Source organism: Hemicordylus capensis, chromosome 6 (genome assembly GCF_027244095.1).
Source record: "Hemicordylus capensis ecotype Gifberg chromosome 6, rHemCap1.1.pri, whole genome shotgun sequence".
Classification (NCBI taxonomy): Eukaryota; Metazoa; Chordata; class Lepidosauria; order Squamata; family Cordylidae; genus Hemicordylus; species Hemicordylus capensis.
This window is the reverse complement of record NC_069662.1, coordinates 123571567-123593194: the sequence shown is the minus strand read 5'-3', so window position 1 is coordinate 123593194 and position 21628 is coordinate 123571567. Positions and strand designations below refer to the sequence as shown.

General features: G+C 41.3%; 1 protein-coding gene across 7 annotated transcripts in view; it reads right to left on the bottom strand.

Annotated features, from left to right (window-relative positions):
• The window catches only part of CRPPA (CDP-L-ribitol pyrophosphorylase A), a 94354-nt gene that overhangs the window by 15473 nt on the left and 57253 nt on the right, over positions 1–21628 (bottom strand). For 4 of the 7 annotated variants that reach the window (XM_053262938.1, XM_053262936.1, XM_053262941.1 and 1 more), the window contains 4 exons: positions 19887–19984; positions 19345–19437; positions 18350–18442; positions 16388–16510 (listed from right to left, as the gene is read on the bottom strand). In XM_053262938.1, coding sequence (XP_053118913.1) covers positions 16388–16510; positions 18350–18442; positions 19345–19437; positions 19887–19984 — 407 coding nt within the window. Of the gene's footprint in view, positions 1–6286; positions 6429–12533; positions 12602–16387; positions 16511–18349; positions 18443–19344; positions 19438–19886; positions 19985–21628 lie in introns of all 7 variants that reach the window. The other 3 variants (XR_008310040.1, XR_008310039.1, XM_053262937.1) reach the window with 3 other exon arrangements.

Sequence of the window (21628 nt, the reverse complement as noted above, 5' to 3'; positions counted from 1 at the left end):
ACGCATTACATGCAAAGCGAGATAAGTCAAGCCTTAATTTGTTATAATTGTGATGATCATGGCGTACAGCTCATGAAAACCCCATATCCACAATCTCAGAAAATTAGAATATTACATGGAACCAAGAAGACAAGGATTGTAGAATAGAACAATATCGGACCTCTGAAAAGTATAAGCATGCATATGTATTCAGTACTTGGTTTGGGCCCCTTTTGCAGCAATTACTGCCTCAATGCGGCGTGGCATGGATGCTATCAGCCTGTGGCACTGATGAGGTATTATGGAAGACCAGGATGCTTCATTAGCGGCCTTCAGCAATTCTGCATTGTTTGGTCTCATGTCTCTCATCCTTCTCTTGGCAATACCCCATAGATTCTCTATGGGGTCAGGTCAGGCGAGTTTGCTGGCCAATCAAGCACAGTACACTGTATACTTTTTGAAGGTCCGATATTGTTCTATTCTTCAATCCTTGTCTTCTTGGTTCCATGTAATATTCTAATTTTCTGAGATTGTGGATATGGGGTTTTCATGAGCTGTACGCCATGATCATCACAATTATAACAAATTAAGGCTTGACTTATCTCGCTTTGCATGTAATGCGTCTGTCTCATATATCAGTTTCACCTTTTAATTTGCATTACTGAAATTAATGGACTTTTGCACGATATTCTAATTTTCCGAGTTTCACCTGTATACACCACATAGGCTTGGTTCAAACCATGGTTCTTCACTATAAGCCTGTGTGAGCTATGCATTCATCTTCCCCTTTCATGCACAAGAGGACAGGAAAAGCTTTTACTTATACTTTGAAGTAAACCACATTTCTGCATTATGTGCAAACATGGGAATTGTGGTTTACGTCAGACCACAGTTAGGAAATAAAGCAGAATCTGAAACCACAGACCAATTATTTTAAATGAACAAACTTCCCTAGAAGAAATTTTTTTTGGTAGTCCTCTTTGTTTTTCTTGCATGTTTCTTGCCTTTCAGAAGCACACAAAGAAGGGTCACTGATTCCGACATTAATCAGTACCACTCTTGTTAAAAGTTCCATTAATTCAGAATCCAGAGCCCCACAAACCTGGTGAGAGATTTTGTGAGAAAAATATAAGGATACCTAGTTTTAAAGAGCTAAGGACGGCAAGAACAAAAGTGAGGAAGTCTTTAGTCATTTATTTATTGTGGTAGGTATCTTTTTCACTTTCACAAACCAAGATATATATATATATATATATATATATTACACACACACACACACACACACACACACACACACACACACACTCGTATTTTCAGATGGCACAGGCACAAGTATCACACATCCTAATTCTGCTAAGGTAGAATGGAATAAGTCATGAATAAAGAATAAGCATGTCATGGTGAAGCCTGTTGGCTAACCCCCTACGCCCTACCGAAGTATCAGAAAGTTTGTATCTCACCTCTGCCATGAACTCACGAGGAGGCCTTGGGCAAGCCACTCCTGCTCCACCCTCTGCTTACAATATGGGGATACTATTTCTCACCTGACAGAATTATTTTAAGAATGATAATAAGGTAATACACAGGAAGCGCTTTGGACACCTGGAAACAAATGCTACAATGAGCTGCAATGATAATAAGTAATATATTTAGCTCCCTGTTCTTCTTGCCTTCAAACAATCTACATAAAAGCTGAAGGAGGAAGTGAGGAGTTGCAGGGCAGTTCAAAGGTCTGGGTATCTACTGAGCCATTTTTCTTCTTTTCTGTCTGCCCTTCAACGTTTAATGAAGGAAGAATACAACAAAAATGTGCATGCTTGGGAATGTGGTTGTACCTGCTTTGACTGCTGGGTGAACTATTCCTATGAACAATAATGTTATTCCTGTGATCTTATACAACTAAAATAATGACATTATCAGGTAGAACTAACATTCACAGGATTGAACAGGAATAAAATCAATGGCTGACATCTACACTAGCCCCAATGTAGCTGACATCTACAAGACTAGCCCCAAAGAAATTCACAAGACAAATTGGAGAGGAGAGCTGGTCTTGTGGTAGCAAGCATGACTCGTCCCCATAGCTAAGCAGGGTCTGCCCTGGTTGCATATGAATGGGAGACTTGATGTGTGAGCACTGCAAGATATTCCCCTCGGGGGATGAAGCTGCTCTGGGAAGAGCAGAAGGTTTCAAGTTCCCTCCCTGGCTTCTCCAAGATAGGGCTGAGAGAGACTCCTGCCTGCAACCTTGGAGAAACCGCTGCCAGTCCATGAAGACAATACTGAGCTAGATAGACCAATGGTCTGACTCAGTATATGGCAGTTTCCTATGTTCCTATTAGTCATATTAACTTGTCCCATTAATTTTAATGGGATTACTCATGAATAAATTTAGTCTGGATATAAGACAATGGAATTAGGTTAGGTATCCTAGCACAAATGTTGGAAAGAAATTGTTGAGAATATGACTGAATAAATTACAATGATGTGTAATGGCACAGACATTAATGATGTTTATAGATATAAAAAGGAAATGCAGTAAATTATGCTTTTCACTATTTGGAACAAGCAACAATTCTTTTTCAGATCTCCATTTTCCATATTTTAACATTTTAAAAAACAATTATTTCAAACTTTGCATAGGACTATCTTCTGTTCAAAATATTCTGCAAAACTCAAAAACTGGTGCTAGACCTAATGTGGCCTGTGTCCAGATATATTGGCACATGAAGCACTGAAAGTATTATGCAGGTTTGCTACTGATCCTGGCTGCCTCATGAGTGTACCTATAGGCTACACACATTTAGATTCACAAATCTATGCTTAAAATATCTTGAAGGTACACCTAAAAATGTAACTTGTAAAGTAGCCTTACTTTGGGAGGGCTGTATACAGACATGTGTTAAGCAGCCTAACAGGGTGTAAGACTGAAGACTAAGTCCTAAAGCAGTGAAAATCAGCAATCATAGCAACCTTTCATAGCTACAACGCAGGGGCATAACTATAATAGGGCAAGGGGAGACAGTTGTCTGGGGCCCCCAGAGGCAAGTCACATGACTGACTCCCCCAGCCATGCACCCACCCGGGCTTCCTTCGGTTGTATTCATCCTTCGGAATTGATGCGAGTGTGAAGACCTGGAGCTACCAGAACAGCATGTCTCTCTCTAGTACCATTAAATGACTTGCATCGTTCACAATTTACAAAACCTTTAACAAAATAATTTAGGATGATGTTCTATTGTGGCACATAGGTGTATGTATATGTCTATGTGTATGCTTTTTGTTACCATTAATCAGCCTCACTTAAGATTTCTTTACTTCATGAGCTGAGTTTCAGTGGCGGGGGGCATTTTAAAATCTTGTCTCTGGGCCCACTCCAACCTTGCTACGCCCCTGGCACAACGAATAATCATACATATTCTAATACATACCCAAATATTTTTAAAATCTGCAAATAGAAGATTTCTTGTTATGCTTATTTTTATTGGCTGGCATTCCAAACACGGAACACTGGTGTTAGGGTTACACCGGGACTGCTATGCAACTTGAAAGGCAGCCCTCATGTTGTAGTGTGATGAGGTAGCTGTGGAATGCTTAAAACCACTTCCAGGGCGTCACACAGCACTAGTTCCATTGGAAGCAGTGCTGCATATCTGCTGGGAAGCAGTTTTAAGTTGTCCTACAGCTGCCCTGTTGTGCTAAACTGTTGAGGCCGCCTTTCAAGTTGAGTGCAGCAGTCCCAGATGGTCCTCAACGCTGAACGTTGGCCATTCATTTGTATCTCATCTTTCTGTTTCTTGGGAAATGCTCTGGGTGGCTAAAAGCAACAACAAAACAAACACATATTAAAACAGCAAATTACGATGCACAGAAGCAACAGGTAATATCAGCTAAGCAGAAAGAACCAGAAACAAGAATATTCAAGAACCAGACAGGCCAATGGACAACCAGAACAGAAACATTTTCAGTTGTTACTGGAGAGGAAGAAGGCCAGATGGATCAGACTATAGAATGGAACAGCTGGGAATTATCTGGTTAAATATCCTGTAAAAAGACAGGACTAGGCACCCATCAGCTGCACAATCCAGAATATTCCACAACCAGAGAGCACAGGCACATCTCAGAAAAGTGCCTGCAATCCAAATAAGCCTAGGACACCTCAAAGATAAGAGAGTCAACACACATTCTGGAGGAAGTCATCTAGCTTATTCTTAACTTCGGGGCTACTTAGGAATATTTAGATGTATAAGTTGTGTGTACTATGACCAATAACTGGAAAGCAAGGGTTACCATTTATAAGACAGTATGAAATCTATTACGCTACAGAAATATGCTTCTGAACCACCGGCATTGTCAACATGCACGCACTAGCAGGCAGGTGAGTATTTTGCATCAATATAATATGAAGGAACTTTGGCAATAGAGTTATAATCAGGGTAAATGAAGATCTATTGCCTGTTACTGTAATTATATTAATAAAATCACTGCTGACTGATGAAGAAATGTGATATTTGTGCTCGAGGGATTAAAAGTAAAGACTCATTGATGGTCAAAATAGTTGAGCAACCTAGTTTTTGGTAAAGTATTTTATTGGATAAAATAATAATGCAAACCTTCTATGAACTCGAACAGGTTAACCCTTCTGATCCTTTCACCTTACTTCCCCTTAATTCCATTATCAACTATATTACTGACTTGTAACTTATTTTAACAATTATGATAGAACAGCATTTTACCTCCAAAGAAAATCTCATGAACAGTACAAAATGGTTGCAGCACTGCATACAGTGAGGATTCTAAAGCTTCATTGACTTCAATGAAATTTAACTGGCCTAAATATATGAATTCCATCCTTCACATACATGCCATTCAGTGCTTAAATACTGCTCAGTTAACATCTGCAACAGTCTCAGTTCTTTAAATAACGTCTGTTTTGAAAAGGAGCAACAAATTTTGTAAGCCAAAGGGACATGTTGCTCACCCAGACACATTAAGCAAGAATCATAGTAGTCTGTAGATGGTAAGGTCGCTTTACACTGGGTACAGTCCATAGCAGACATCCGTTAGACAAAGAGTAATCAAGGCCAGTCTGAAGTTTGTTCTCACACCAAAAACAAAGTCCAAATAGAATAGTCAAAATGCAGTCCGAATTCCAATAATCAAGTAACAGATCTTTTCTCTTAACTTTTTTCAGTCGTTCCAAACTCACTCCGAGGAGCTCCCCAAGAAGCCACTGTCTTGGCGTTCAGAAAGGAACTAAGAGAAATGGAGCCCAGACTGCCTATACCAACGGAAGCACAGACCACGTGCAAGGCAGAAAGGGCGCTGTGAGGAGATCGCTAATCCTTCTGCAACGTCTCTGCGCAGGCGTAGAACCCAATCCTTATGAAAGGGCAACGGATACCGATCCAGATCTACACAATCAGTAAGCTAATCTGAAGGAGAGGTGTTAAAGACCACCCCGTAGATACAAAGCTGTAGACATGAGACTTTTCCCCCCCAGACAGCACTAGAATATAATCATTAGTTGTTGAATGATCAGTGTCACTGAAAAGAAATTTCCATTGCATCATAGTTTTACTAAATCCATATGTACTTCACGAGGAAATACTCTCAGCCGGAGAATTCTTATTTAATTATTGCAGATGGAAGTATTTAAAGTATTCAGCTCTTTTTGCCTTAATGTGCCAATAGTTGCCGTTGATTCATCCATTACATTCTCAGTACAAGATATATTTGTATTTGTATAGATAATATATATTATCTATATATTTATTTCTCTAGGCATACCCATCACTAATTCCATGTGTGGCAGCTCTTGTGAGAGTTCGTGAGCAGCTGCCAATTAGTGATTGGACAGGGGAGAAAATAGGGATGTGGCCGCTGGTGGGCTGGCCGCCGGGAGCAGGCGGGCAGGAAAGGAGAAGGTGGCGGCGAGCCAGCTGTCCGTCCGGCCTGCCAGCCAGAAACCATGGGCGGGCAAAGAAGTGGGTTGTTCCTGCCAACGGGAGCAGGTGGTGGCGGGCCGGCTCAGTCACCGGGAATTGGCAGGCAGGAGGGCAGGAGGCGGTGGCAGGCCAGCTTTCCGGCTGGCCGGCCAGCCAGAAAGCGCACGGGTGAGGGGAGCAGCAGGCCAGCGGAGACACAGGTGCTCTGTGCCCGGCCCAGCTGGTAATTATTTGTTCACACAATAATTGAAAGCAATTTTAAAAAAACTTATGGCACTTTTAAAATTAGCAATAAACATTTACATAACATATATTTGCTGCTTTCAAAGTGAAGAGTAAGGCATTTTGTAGATTTTTACCTATAGTTATATAATGCATTTCACCTTAGGCGATCAGGAAATGTGTGGGGCTCAGAATAGCATTTTGGCTTGTATAATAAAATATGCCGGCTTGATTGAAGCTTTATTATATCAAATCATGTTACTGACAGATTACAACACTCTGAAGGGAACGAGGGAATGCATGCAAATGAACCAAAAAAGAGGTATAATTAATTAGCAATACCAGTAATTTTAAACTGATCATAAAAAGCATTTGAGGGCAACTGAGACAGAAATTTGAGATCTCTTAAATAACTTCTAACACTTCATGAAGAGTTATTTTGTTGCCACTATGCAGCATATTGTGCTGATGGCAAATTATTTTTGGAGGAGTTTAAAGTGTGGTGGTGGTGTGTGTATTAAGTCGGAAGTGGCCCCAACACAGAGACACGCACAGCCTGTCATAATGCCATCATCAGAAATTCTGTATTTTTTTAGTTTACTAAGTTGATTCAAATTTTATAACTTCTTTGGATGCATTTCCCTCAAACGAAGGCATAAAATTTATATCAGCATGCACTCGGACCCAGGAATTATAAGGGAGCATGCTATTCACTATATCACCAAGGCTGCAATACTCATGAATTACATGGTGAATGCTAGCGCATATTTATTCAAGTAAGTTCATTTTTAGGCCAACCTTCAGAACAAATAAACTTCTGCATGCACACAGGGACATGATTTTTCACTGAATCTTTCTACCTTTGACAGCCCCCAGGGCCACATGACCCTCAGAAACATATTTCTGGGTGACACAGAACAGTTCTGGAAGCAGAGCAAATGGTCCAATTTGCTCATCCTTATTACGTTCCTGAGGATGTATAACCTCAGTGCAGCTAGGAAATCTCTCCGTCATGCAGGCACATCTTCCTGCAGGCTGCTCTGTAATGTCCACTGTAGATATTGCAAACATGACATATAATAGTAAGGTAGTCTAAAACCCTTCCTAACTAAGCAAAGAGACACTTTTTAAAGTGGTGATCCTCTTATATTTAGCAAGGGGAGAGCAACTGGCCCTATCCAACCCCAGCACAGCATCCCTCCAGTGGCTGTTGCTGGAATTTGCCTTATGTTTCTTTTTGTGAGCCCTTTAGGGAAAGGGGACCATCTTATTTATGTATTTATTTTTTTAATGTAAATCGCTTTGAGAACTTTGGTTGAAGAGCAGTATATAAATATTTGTAGTAGTTAGCAGTTAAAAACTGTCCAACATTACAGTCGCAATTATATTCAGGGATGAGTGACAAGGCGACTTATTTAGCTTATTTATCATCTAGAGACTTATTTAGCTTATTTATTATCTAGCTTATTTTGTTTTATTCGTGCAGCAATCTAATCACCAATTCTCATTTCCCATCTGCTTTGGAATAAAATTACAGCCCAGCAATTATAGCCAGCCTCTGCTGTGTAGTGGTTAGAGTGCTGGACTAGGACCGGGGAGTCCCGAGTTCAAATCCCCATTCAGCCATGATACTAGATGGGTGACTCTGGGCCAGTCACTTCTCTCTCAACCTAACCTACTTCACAGGGTTGTTGTGAGGAGAAACTCAAGTATGTAGTACACCTCTCTGGGCTCCTTGGAGGAAGAGCGGGATATAAATGTGAAAATAAATAAATAAATAAACAAATAATAAAAGTTGCACTTGCAGACTGCCTCCTGGTGCAGACCTCTTTAGAAGGCTGAAGCATTCTCTATGCAAGAAAGCATTCACATTGATAACAATCTTTGCTGGTCAATGACCGAATAAACTTATAACTAACTCAATAACAATCCTTTTCTTGAGCAGTGATCAGAATACCATTCATGAAATCTGCAACTCAAAAAATGCAAATACTTGACAGCACTTAAGAGGGTGCTAAACTACATGTTATATTAAGAATTGATGTGCTTAGGTAAGGAAAGGTTGTGCCATTGAGTCGGTGTCGACTCCTGGAGACCACAGAGCCATGTGGTTTTCTTGGTAGAATACAGGAGCAGTTTACCATTGTTTTCTTCCACGCAGTATGAGATGATGCCTTTCAGCACCTCCTATATCGCTGCTGCCCGATATAGGAGTTTCCCATATTCTGGGAAACACAGCAGCGGGGATTCGAACCAACAACCTCCTACTCTCTAGGCAGGTTGCTTCCCTGCTGCACCATTAGGTGGCTGACAAGGTGCTTAGAGTTGTCATTAAAGTTGGTGTACTTAACTTCCCTCTACTAAACAAAATCTGTGTGAGGAGACAATTTGGATTGGGACCATGGCATTAGGAGCAGGTGGGTGCTTCTATCATGGCTCTGATATTGGACTTACCCAGTAGCTTCTATTTGGTACTAACAACAAATCACAACCACAGATGTGATTTGATTTGATTAATGACAAACATTGAATACACTCTCATTCCTACCAGAGAATCTACTCTCAGAACACCTCAGAAACTACAAAACCCAGTGCCCCATGGGCTTGTGGGTTTGGGGGTGGTTGGCACCCTATGTGCACTACACCACCACTTGCTCTGGGCTACCTCGGTGCCCCTCAAGTGGAGTTATGGGGCTGCTGAAATTCCCTATGGGGTAAAAGCTTAAAGATGTGCAAACTTCAGCAATTCTTTAAAAATCACCCCTTTCACCAATTTATTTGAAATCTGGGTGGTAGCAGGCACCCATTGGGGTACTACCACCTGACCCACTCTTCTGCCCCGAATCTTCCCCAAGACATGCCAACTTCAAAAATCTTTTTAAAATCACCCCTTTGCCCAATTCCTTTGAAATCTGGGTGGTAGTTTCCTTGCACTCATTGGGTACTACCACACACCATAACCCACTCTGGGCCACCCTGGTGCCCTCCCTGAGGAGTTATAACTAAGGCTTAAAGACACGCCAACTTCAAAAATCCTTTAAAAATCACCCCGTTGCCCAATTTCTTTGAAATCTGGTTGGTAGCTTCCACCCATTGGGCACTACCACCCACCTCACTCTCTTGCTCCCAGGACCCCCTACCCCTTTTTTGGCCCCAAATCAATTTGGAAAATTCAGGTACAAATCAAATCTGGAGTGATTCGGGGGACAGGGAGGGGCAGATTTGGACCAAAAACAAATCGGGGGTGATTCCATTCGGGTACAAATCAAAACAATCATCCTTACTTCTCATCTGGTGGGCCACTGTGGGAAACAAGATACTGGATTAGATAGGCCTTGGGCCTGATCCAGCAGGGATGTTCTTATAAAGTTACTACTATAAATTGGTTAGTCTTTATAGTGCCACAAGACTCTTGGTTGTTTTCGTTGCTAAAGCCTAACATAGCTAGCCCTCTGGGAAAAAGTCATCTGAGAATGTGTTTTCTGGATCTGACTATAGTGTTCATTCTAAATAGGAACATAGGAAGCTGCCTTACACCGAGTTAGACCATTGATTCCTCTAGCTCAGAAATGTCTACATTGACTGGTAGCAGCTCTTCACGGTTTCAAGCAGCAGTCTCTCCAAGCCCTACCTGGAGATGTCAGGGAATGAACCTGGAACCTTCTTTTGCAAATCAGATGCTCTACAGTCCCTACGACCCCATATAGAGGAAATATCTTACAGCAGACAGTGCTCACGTGTAGTCCAAATTCAAACTAGGGCAGACCCTACTTAGCAAAGGTTGTTCGCTACTGCAAGACCAACTCTCTTCATCCTCTTTGTGGAGGTGTTTGAGTATACATGCTCAACTTATTTATTGCTCAACTATCTAGTTCCTAGTTATGCTATAAAAATAAAATTGGTTCAGATGATCAGAAATGAAATTGTATAAGGTTGTCCCTTTCCCTATAAACACAGCATCAAATGATGATTTACATGTGTCGAATACTTCTCAAGATATACTTCAGAATACAGGAGAACCTCGTTACTCACAGGGGTTCCGTTCCTCACCTATTACCGTGAGGAACGGAATCGTGAGTAATGAGGAATTGGGAATATGGGGAAAGGGGGGTTATGTTCCAAGGTGGCCGGAAAAGTTATTAAAAGCCCCCAAACTTACTGTGGTGTGCTTCGTGGGTCCTCCATGGCATGCTCTCCAAAAGACGAAATGGCCCCCCAAAGTGCAAAAAATAATGGGGAAATACCGAGGTTTTTTCTTCAGGAAATGAGCCACAAAATGGCTCCTCTTGTATCCTCCACTCTCCTGAAGACAAAATGGAGGTCGGAAGTTACCTCTGCGGTCACGTCCGGCCCTCTAAGAACCACAGATACATGGGTTTTAACCAATTAGTATCTGCAGATAATGGAAACAGGTGGTCTATTAGACACACGCAGAACCATGAATAATGAGGTTCTCCTGTACTTCACTACAGATATAATATCTCTATCACCTCAGCAATCCCAAGGAGGCAGCTTACACACTGAGCAGCAAGCCACTGAGTGATGAGTTATTAAGTACACGTATATGTGAGTCAGTAGGCAGAAGAAAGGAAAATGCCCACTCAGATGATTGTTCATGAGCAGTCAAAACCTGCCTAACCCTGCTAACTTTGCAAAGGGGCACCTTTTAATGTGGTGATTCTCTTTACTTAGCAGGGGGAGAGTAACTGGCCCTATCCACTCCCAGCACAGTACCTCCGGTGACTGTTGCTGGTGTCTATCTTATGTTTATTTTTAGATTGTGACCCCTTTGGGGACAGGGGTCCATTTGTTATTTCTCTGTGTAAACCGCCCTGAGCCATTTTTGGAAGGGTGGTATAGAAACTGACTGAATGAATGAATAAATAAATAAATTACTATAAATATTAGGTACTCTAAAATGATGTCTGTGCTTAAATATAGACTGTTTTCCCAAAATGAGGAGCTAGAGCATTTGATTCAAATTCCATTTACAACTGTGTTAAAAGTATGAGACAGGATCCAGATATACAGAAACCAGAGTAGCTAAGATGACAAAAAGTGCAAGATAAAATATCAGAGAAATCCTAAATGCTTATGGTTGCAGAAGATGAAAATTAAACTATGGTAGGGTCTCTAGCTTGAGTCCCCAGATGTTGGACTACAACTCACATCATGCCCAGCCACTGGGGCTGGGGATAATGGGAGCTGTAGTCCAAGAACATTATCATGGGCGTAGCATCCAATTGGACAAGGGGGTGCAAATGTCTCTGGGCCCAGAGGGTCAAGGCCCCGCCCCCATTTCCTATTTACCCTTGGTGGTGGGGGTGGGCAGACTTCTCCCTCCCCCAGCTGGTGCACGGGCCTCTCCCCACGTCCCTGGCCGGCGCGCCAGCTTCTCTAGTGCCTGCACACGGGCCTCCCCATTGAGTAGGGAAAGCATTGTGAGGCCTGACATCACGGCATACAATTCTCTCCCTACGCAATGGGGAGGCCTGCGCGCAGGTGCAAGAGAAGCTGGCGTGCCAGCCAGGAAATGGGGAGGCCCACATGCCGGCCGGAGAGAAGCTGGTGCACCGAGAAGCCCGCCTGCCCGCCAGCCACTGTCACAGGTAAATAGAGGGGGAAGTGTGGTGGCGGGGCTGGGAAGTAATGGGCATTGCTTCAGCACCAAGGCACGCGGGGAGTCCCCCAAACAACTCTGTCCCTGGGCTGCTGGGAGTCTTCCTACGCGCCTGTTGGGGATCCAAAGTGTGAGAGCCCCTGAGGTAGGAGAAACTGCAGCAATTGCAAAACACAATTTGACAATCTATTAGATTAGAGCTAAATTAAGTTGTTTTCCTTCTAAATGAGCTTTGTTGTATCCATTGTGAGAATAATTTAGTACTCAAACTCAGACATGTCCTCTGAATTTTGGAGCTTTGATTTTTTTTTTCATCAGAGAGATGGTGTATGCATATGAATGGAAAAACTGAGTAACAAATCCAAATGCAGAACCTTTGCCAAAATGGAAATATTCATATTATTGCCAGTACCACACAGGTTGATTCAAACCAGAATGAACCTAATTGCTTTTTTCTTTCTTTCTTAAAGATAATTGAATTCTTGGAAAAATGCAAGGGTCAATGGACTGGCAATTATGAACCTAATACTATATATAACAGATTGTCAAACACTGTTGCCCAACAGAAATATGCACACTATTTTTCAGGGAATGAAATATAGTAAACATTGTTTAAATAGGTATGTGATGTAGTCAAAGCAAACTTGTTCCCAGATATGCTAGAAACATCAACTATAATTGGTTCAGACCTGGAGAAATGGAATACTATAAATTATGAAGCTGTTCCTTTTCCTCCATATGGTAGGAAAATATTTCTCACTCACATTCAAACGCAGTTGCAAATATGTATTTCTTCCACAAGCGATATGGCCATTTCTTTAGACCAACCAATCTGAGTAACATAAGCACAACTGTTATTCAAACAAATAGCATAAAACCTGTCTTTAAGAACTTTTCACAGAAAAGTGTTAGTGGCCATTTTCTTTCTGATCTGATTCTTTCTGAATCTAATTGCACATATATTATGCCAGGGTTGATGGGGGGGGTGTTGGTGTTCCTTAACCTTGACAGGGTTAATCCAGAAACATCAGGATTTAAGTATGAAAGGGCTTGTTTTCTCACATATCTGATCCTGCTACAGATAAAAGCTCCTAGGTCAGGCCTAGGCCTTTGCCTAAGCCACTGTCAACATTATTCTGCAACTCACTGAACTGTGGAGTCAAGATGGAACCAAAAAGGGAGCTTATTCACACTGTAATAATTCAGAATAAAAATGGAACCTAAATTCTAGTTTGCAGATTTTTTCCAATTAATTTTCCTTTACTGTTGGCTTTGACTAGGGAAACATACGTTAAAATCCCAATTAAATATGAAATTCTGGAGTGACCTTGGACCAGCTACTCTATTTCAGATTAATATGCCTGACAGGTTTGCTCTGAACACAGAATGGGAGAGGTCAGTGGTTCTCAAATGTGGCTGAAGAGAATTAGAGCTGTAGTCCAACATCATCTGGGGACCCAAGTCTGAGAAACCCTGGGGTGTCTATACAAACAAATGTCTATACACAATTCTTTTCTTGCAGCCAATTCATTTGTTATTTTTTGGCAGCCAATTCTTCAAAATTTATTCTGATGAAAATATAACCTATTCATTATGCAGAACAGTTCAGAGTAGAAGAATCCAGTATATAAATACTTTAAGCAATTCTTAAAGCATATTTTTAAAAAAAACCTTAGTGAAATACTTTAAATCTTTTAATGACAAAGCATAGCCCTTAATTAGAAGCTTTAAAAATGGGATTCAGAAAGTAAAAGCTTGCCCTTCCAAAAGAGGAGTCTTGAGCTTTAACCATTAGCCTTTTAAAAGCTCTCATTTGCATAGAATGGCCATTTTATTTATATTAATGTAAACCGCTTTGGGAACTTTTGTTGAAAAGAGGTATATAAATATTTGGCATATTCGTATATCAAATGCCTTGTGACCTCAAAGATGCTTTTGGAAAGCATGCAAATGGAAAACATAGCCAATCAAGCATTCATCCATATAACTAATCATTTGTCTGTGATTTTGAGATAGTTTGGCACCTGTAAACATTTTTCTAGTGTACAAGAATTCTTTTAAAAATCAAGCCATTAAGGCCAGCATATTATATAGAGCAATGCTCAAAATGGGCAATAATTTGTGAGTGGTTCTATGTATGCTGAAGACTCCATCAACTACTGCTATGTATCCAGTGCCACAGTATCAGCTGGTGCCAGTTGAAAATGATAGCAAATCAGGTACTGATACCTAGTCATAAGAAGTCAGAAACAAAAGGAAACTTGGTTACATTCTGCCCTCTCAATCTTCCTCCTAAGAGAGAAAGTGAAATGAGGTCAAACCCCTGCTAACCAGTTAAAGAGGCACCTTTTTAACGTGGTGATTCTCTTTATTTAGCAGGGGGAGAGTAACTGGCCCTATCCACCCCCAGCACAGTACTTCCAGTGACTGTTGCTGGTGTCTATCTCATGTTTCTTTTTAGATTGTGAGCCCTCTGGGGACAGGGATCTATCTTATTTATGTTATTATTTCTCTGAGTAAACCACCCTGAGCCATTTTTGGAAGGGCGGTATAGAAATCGAATAAATAATAAATAAATAACAACAACAATAAATGATGTGCCAAATGAAGTTAACCTACCCAGCTCTCAAACCTACGTGCAGATACAAAATAATCACTTGCTTAGAGCTTGCCTGTGTTTTCTCTTAAGATTTATACTCCTAGTGTCACTAGGAAAGCTCTTCATAACAAAACAAGATTTGCCTGTTTTTCCCCTCCCACCTTCCCTCCTCCCCCAGTTTGCCAGCCTGTTGTTGCTATGACTATTTTTGCAAATCTGTCCTTTACCATTATCCTGTCGATGGTACTTGTGTGTGTGTGTGTTTAATTACTCTGTGTGTGTGTGTGTGTGTGTGTGTGTGTTTAATTACAATATACATCAATAATAGCTTTGTGACACTGTGACAATGGATATCAAAAAATGAGGTGGATCACCCTGCAAAGAGGAAGCTACTAGAAGCATCAACTCCTTCTTGTGACATATTTTACACTCCCCCTTGAATCAGTGAAATGGAAGTAGTTTAGTGGTCAATTATCTCCCTCCATGATTTAACTGAGAATGTGTTAAGTTCTTGTTTGTTGTACTAGCCTAATTCATGATACGGTCACTCATTGTTGAAAGGTAACTGAAATGAACCAGGGCTCAGAGTACTGGCTGTAATGGAAATGAATCAGTGAAATGAAGACAGTGCCTGGTGGAGGGAGGATCCCTCAATGCACCACACTGATGTTGTGGCACATTGAGGGATGCCGGAGAACGTCCTCCTCTGGCTCCCTGCTCTGCCATTTGCCACGGCACCAATCGTATGTGGGGCGATTGGCAGAGCCAAGAGAGCAGTATCGCTCATCTTATTAACCCCTGCTAACTGAGCAAAGAGACATCTTTTAAAGTGGCGTTTCTCTTATATTTAGCAGGGGGAGAGCAACTGGCCCTATCCAACCCCAGCACAGCATCTCTTCTGGCTGTTGCGGGTATCTACCTTATGTTTCTATTGTAATCACTTTGGGGACAGGGAACCATCTTATTTTTGTATTATTTCTTTTTCTGTGTAAGCCACTTTGAGAACTTTGGCTGAAGAGTGGTATATAAATATCTGTAGAAGTAGTAGTAGTAGTAGTAGTAGCAGTAACAGCAGCAGTAGCAGCGTGCAGCAGCCCTCCACCCCACCCACACATTTGGTTGTGTGCACTACCTCAGTGCTTTTGACTAAAACTTGCTGGCTAACAAAGTGCATAGCATAAAGAGGGATTGTGGGACACGACATGAACCTACACTTAACTGCCCCATTTTGTGTGTGTGTGTGTGTGTGTGTGTATGTATGTATGTATGTATGTATCACATTTATATCCTGCTCTTCCTCCAAGGAGCCCAGAGCGGTGTACTACATATTTGAGTTTCTTCTCACAACAACCCTGTGAAGTAGGTTAGGCTGAGAGAGAAGTGACTGGCCCAAAGTCACCCAGCTGGAATCATGGCTGAATGGGGATTTGAACTTGGGTCTCCCCAGTCCTAGTCCAGCACTCTAACCACTACACCACGCTGGCTCTGGCACCACGCTGAATTATGCACATTGGTGAGCATCTCAGCATACTTATTATAATTTTGTACAGTTGTGCCTATGGAGTTTAATAAGAAAGTAGATTATTTCTTAAGAAGGAGACAGGTGTGGCCTCAACCCCTGGGCTTGGCTGCCCATGTGAATAGACTCATTGTCTTTGGATAAAACCCTCTGATTTGGGATCATCTTTTAAACCTAATTTTGAGCTTCAATGAAAATTCAAAAATATATGTAAATCACTTTCACTAAATATGTGATGTTTGCCAAGAAAAGAGGATTAGAATATGAAGCCTTTTACTATTAACAATTTCTTTGCATGAGAAAGTTTACATTTATGCTTGAAATTAAGGAATTTGCTGAACAGCAAACCAGGCAAGCACCTTTCTAACAAAAACACTGCTGTATCATATTTATGTCACATCTGATTTTTTTTTTAATTAAAACAAGCTCAGACAGTCATATAGGTCATAAAAATGGATCATTTTCAAATATGAACATTTTGTGTTAGTTGAACTACCTACCTTTTGGTAATGTATAACAAGACCATAAAGCAAGATATTTTTCTCTCTCAATTCCTTTGCAAATTTAACCAAGCTTTGCATTTCATTGCTCAAAGAAGCATTTTCTAAAATATCCACGTGTACCTGCAAAAGGAGATAAGACAACAATTAAGTTCTCAGAAGAAAAAACAAAAACCATAAGAACATAAGAACAGCCCTGCTGGATCAGGCCCAAGACCCATCTAGTCCAGCATCCTGTTTTGCACAGTGGCCTACCAGATGCCGCTGGAAGCCACAGGCAGGAGTTGAGGGCATGCCCTCTCTCCTGTTGTTACTCCTCTGCAACTGGTACTCAGAGGCATCCTGCCTTTGAGGCTGGAGATGGCCCACAGCCCTCTGACTAGTAGCCGTTGATAGACCTCTCCTCCATGAAGTTATCCAAACCGTTCTTAAAGCCATCCAGGTTGTTGGATGTCACCACATCCTGTGGCAGAGAATTCCACAAGTGGATTATGCGTTGTGTGAAGAAGTACTTTCGTTTGTTGGTCCTAGATTTCCCGGCAATCAATTTCATGAGATGACCCCTGGTTCTAGTGTTATGGGAGAGGGAGAAGAATTTCTCTCTATCCACTTTCTCCACACCATGCATGATTTTATAGACCTCTATCATATGTCTGCGCAGTCATCTCTTTTCTAAACTAAAAAGCCGCAGGTGTTGTAGCCTTGCCTCCTAAGAAAGGTGCTCTAGGCCCCTGATCATCTTCGTTGCCCTCTTCTGCACCTTTTCCAGTTCTACAATGTCCTTTTTTTAGATGTGGTGACCAGAACTGTACGCAGTACTCCAAGTGTGGTCGCACCATAGTTTTGTATAAGGGCATTATAATATTAGCCGTTTTATTTCCAGTCCCCTTCCTAATGATCCCTAGCGTGGAATTGGCCTTTTTCACAACTGCCACACATTGAGTTGACACTTTCAACTAGCTGTCCACCATGACCCCAAGATGCCTCTCCTGGTCAGTCACCAAAGCTCAGATCCCATCAGCATATACTTGAAGTTGGGGTTTTTCATCCCAATGTGCATCACTTTACACTTGGCAACAGTTAAGTGCATTTGCCATTTTGTTGTCCACTCCCCCAGTTTGGAGAGATCCTTTTGGAGCTCCTCACAATCCGTTTTGGATTTCATTACCCAAAAGAGATTGGTATCATCTGCAAATCTGGCCACCTTGCTGCTTACCCCTGCTTCTAGATCATTTATGAATAAATTAAAAAGCACCGGTCCCAGTACAGATCACTGGGGGACCCCACTTTTTACTTCCCTCCATTGTGAAAACTCTCCATTTATACTTTCCATTTCCTCTGTTTCCCGTCCTTCAACCAGTTAGCAATCCACACATATACTTGTCCCCTTATCCCATGGCTGCTAAGTTTCCTCAGGAGTCTTTGATGAGGAACTTTGTCAAAAGCTTTTTGGAAGTCCAGGTATACTATGTCAACTGGATCACCTTGATCCACACACTTGTTGACACACTCAGAGAACTCCAAAAGATTTGAGAGGCAAGATTTACTTTTGCAGAAGCCATGCTGGTTCACTCCCAGCAGGGCCTGTTCTTCTATGTGCTTTACAATTTTATCCTTGAGGATGCTTTCCATCAATTTGCCTGGAACGTACGTTAGGCTAACCGGCCTGTAATTTCCCGGATCGCCCCTGGATCCCTTTTTGAAAATTGGTGTTACATTTGCTACTCTCCAGTCCTCTGGTACAGAGCCCAATTTCAGGGATAAATTATATATTTTAGCAAGGATGTCGGCAATTTGACATTTGAGTTCTTTGAGGATGGATGCCATCCCGCCCTGGTGATTTGTTAGTAACCAAAGCAAGAGACCATTAATTGTTCTTCAAAGCTTTCCCTAAAAACATCTGTATACTTTAAATATGTAGCTAAAATATTTTCTGTTTAATTATGCAATATGTAAACCTACCAAAATGAGAACAATGGAGTATAAGGCTGAAGCATTTGTGTTTTCAAGTATTTTCACTAGATGCTGTATTTCTTGAAAGTCAGATACTTTATCCTAAAGAAAAGTAAATGTATGTTAAGAAAAGCACTCATTCAGGTACATCTATTTTATTACACTAACATTTATAAATAGGTGATTTACACCATTATAGTTTCACACAGTGAAAGTATAATAGTATTACGCCAGTAATACCCACATTTCCTCTTTCCCCTGTGCAATCTAGGGCCAGAGAATCACAGGAGTTATAAAGGACAAATAACCCTAACAAATAACCTTTTATAACAAATAAAAGTTCAATCTTCTTTTGCACAGGAAGAAAAAAGGCTAAGCGCATTCGTAGGTAAGAATAAATTCACTGTAGAAGCACAGAACTACAAAGCTGAAAGGGTCAAACTCTACCACAGTGACAAAGCAACACTCAAAATTTTGTGATGTATGTATGTCTTTTGCTTGAATGTCAGACATTTTTGTATGTCTTTATTAGAATGCTCAAAAAAAATGTTTGTAGAATGTAGTGGTAAATATAGAGAAATATTACAAGATAGGAAATTAAAAAGGTAGAGTAATTGCTCTAATTTAGGAATACCTTTCTATGATTTTGCTAGTTGAGCAAATTTGGATCTAAGAAAAAATGGTATAGCATGCATTGGATTATAAAACTTTCAAATAGTACTTCCACCAAGACAAAGCTACATATATCATACCAAAAGAATTGATGGAACATATGGCTCAATTCAAGTCAAAATCTGGCCTTCACAAGAGCAGGTCTGAGTTCTGTCAGTTTGACAATGGACCATGAAACTTGCAAGGATGCCAATTTTCACAAGGACTATGCATTGAAGGGATGCTGTAGAGTTAAAATTTTGAATGGCCAATAATCTAAACAAACGAATTTACTTAGGTAAGGATGAAAAGGCTGTTATGGGCTGCCTTTGATTTTTCCCTACAATACTTACATTCATGCAAATAAAGTTGTAACACTGTCCTGATAATATGTTTTGCAGAAGATGATCATGTTTACAAGTGGATGTTGATATGCCTTTAACAAGCTAAAAAAGGAAATTGAGATTATATTACTAAATCAAGGATCCTGGTGTCATTTACATTGTTCAAAACTCATAATTAACACTTGAAGTAAGAAGGCAAAATAATCCACCATACCAGAACAGAGCAACCACACCTTGAAAACTACCTTCATACCAGCCCCAAAGCCAGCCCAAGGAAAAAAGTGTTACAGTGTTTCAGTCTGATCAGACAGACTTGTGATGAGACACAAAGAAGGGATTGGTGTATCAGATATACAGGGCATAATAATTGGGTGATTTAGAAGAAAAAACAACCTGGGATGACAATTCAAACCAAACTGCAAGTATTCCACTTGAAGGATGAGCAGAGACCACTATGTTTCTTGGCACAAAAAAACTTTGAAAGTGTATTTCTCTTTGGAACTACTCTTATTGCAATACTGTTCAGAATAAGAACCTAGTACAGTACTTACTTTCACATGACTCTTCAACGCTTCATGAAGGAGGAAGTTGACTTGCGCAGCATCTTCTTTGATATCAGTGATAACACAGACTTGTTGTGATATGGTATCTAACAAAGAAAGTGCAACACCAGGGAATTTAAAAAAACAAACACCAGAATTATTTCTCTTCTTATTACAGCAATGTTTGGAGTAAAAGTACTTATCTAGTAATCATTTGAACAACAAATACTTTTTCACACAATGCATAATCAACTTGTGGAATTCTACGCCACAAGATGTAATGAAAGTCAACAAACTGGATGGCTTTAAGAGGAGTTTGGATAACTTCATGGGAGGAGAGGTCTATCAATGACTACTAGTCCGAGGGCTGTGGGCCATCTCCAGCCTCAAAGGAAGGATGCCTCTGAGTACCAGTTGTGGGGGAGTAGCAGCAGGAGAGAGGACATGTCCTCAGTTCCTGCCTATAGGCTTCTCAGAGGCATCTGGTGGGCCACTGTGTGAAACAGGATGCTGGACTAGATAGGCCTTGGGCCTGATCCAGCAGGGCTTTTCTTGTGTTCTTATATAGGGAAACAATAAGATTTTATGACAAGGGATTTTTAATGTGATAATTTATAGTTTGTATTATTCAAGCATAAGTATATTGCTGGCTACCACTGGAAATCCCTCTTCATTCAATCTGAAGATTGTTGAAGTATGAGGTAAGGGGAAAGGCCCAAATCTGAATAGTTTCCAGACTCAACATAAAGAACATAAGAACAGCCCTGCTGGATCAGGCCCAAATCCATCTAGTCCAGAATTCTATTTTCCACAGTGGCCCACTCACCAGATGCCTCTGAGAAGCCCACAGGCACGAGACGAAAGCATGCCCTCTCCTGCTGTTGCTTCCCTGTAACTGTATTTAGAGGCATCTTTCCTCTGAAGCTGGAGGTGGCCTATAGCCATCACACTAGTAGCCATTAATAGACCTGTCCTCCATGAATTTGCCTAAGCCCCCTTTTGAATTCATCCAACCTAGCAGCCATCACCGCATCCAGTGGCAGATAATTCCACAGATTAATTATGTACTGTATGAAAAAGTGCTTTCTTTTGTTGGTCCTAAATTTCCTCGCAATCAGAAAACCAGAACCCTGGTTCTGGTGTTGTGAGCGAGGGCAAAAAAAACTTCATAGTCCCCATTATAAATATGCTGCCTCACCAAATTCCAAGATTAAAGTAAGCGTACAAAGCGTGAATGGAACACCTAGCTGGCGCCCAATTGCTCTAGGCCTTCGGACAAAGCCAGGGCTCTGGCTCCCCAATGGCATGCATGCCCCCCAACCCCAGTGTGTGCCCATTCCACAGTGCCCAGGATGGGCAGGAAGTGACAGCAGCTCCATCGTTCCCACCAATCTTGGGGGAGGGGGCTTTGGTGGCTACTTCAAGTCCTCCACCTCCCAATAACTTTGTCCCAAGGGCCCCTGCACTACACAGGTACCTGGTGAAATGCCTGGTAGGAAGGGCAGGATAAAGAGGAGCTGGGGTGCAAGTGGCGTATAAAGAAAATAGAGTCACCGTGTACTCCCCGTGTCCCAATCTCTAGGGAACTTATTCAGCAGTTTCTTCCACCATGAAGGGGTAAGCCAGATCCCATGTGGCCACAAACTTTCAAGTGACCTGGTCCACTTGTAGCCACTGGCCCTGATTAAAAGACACACACAGCCCAATGTTGCAACCTGAGTTTGTCTGCTTTACACTAGCCTCTAATATGG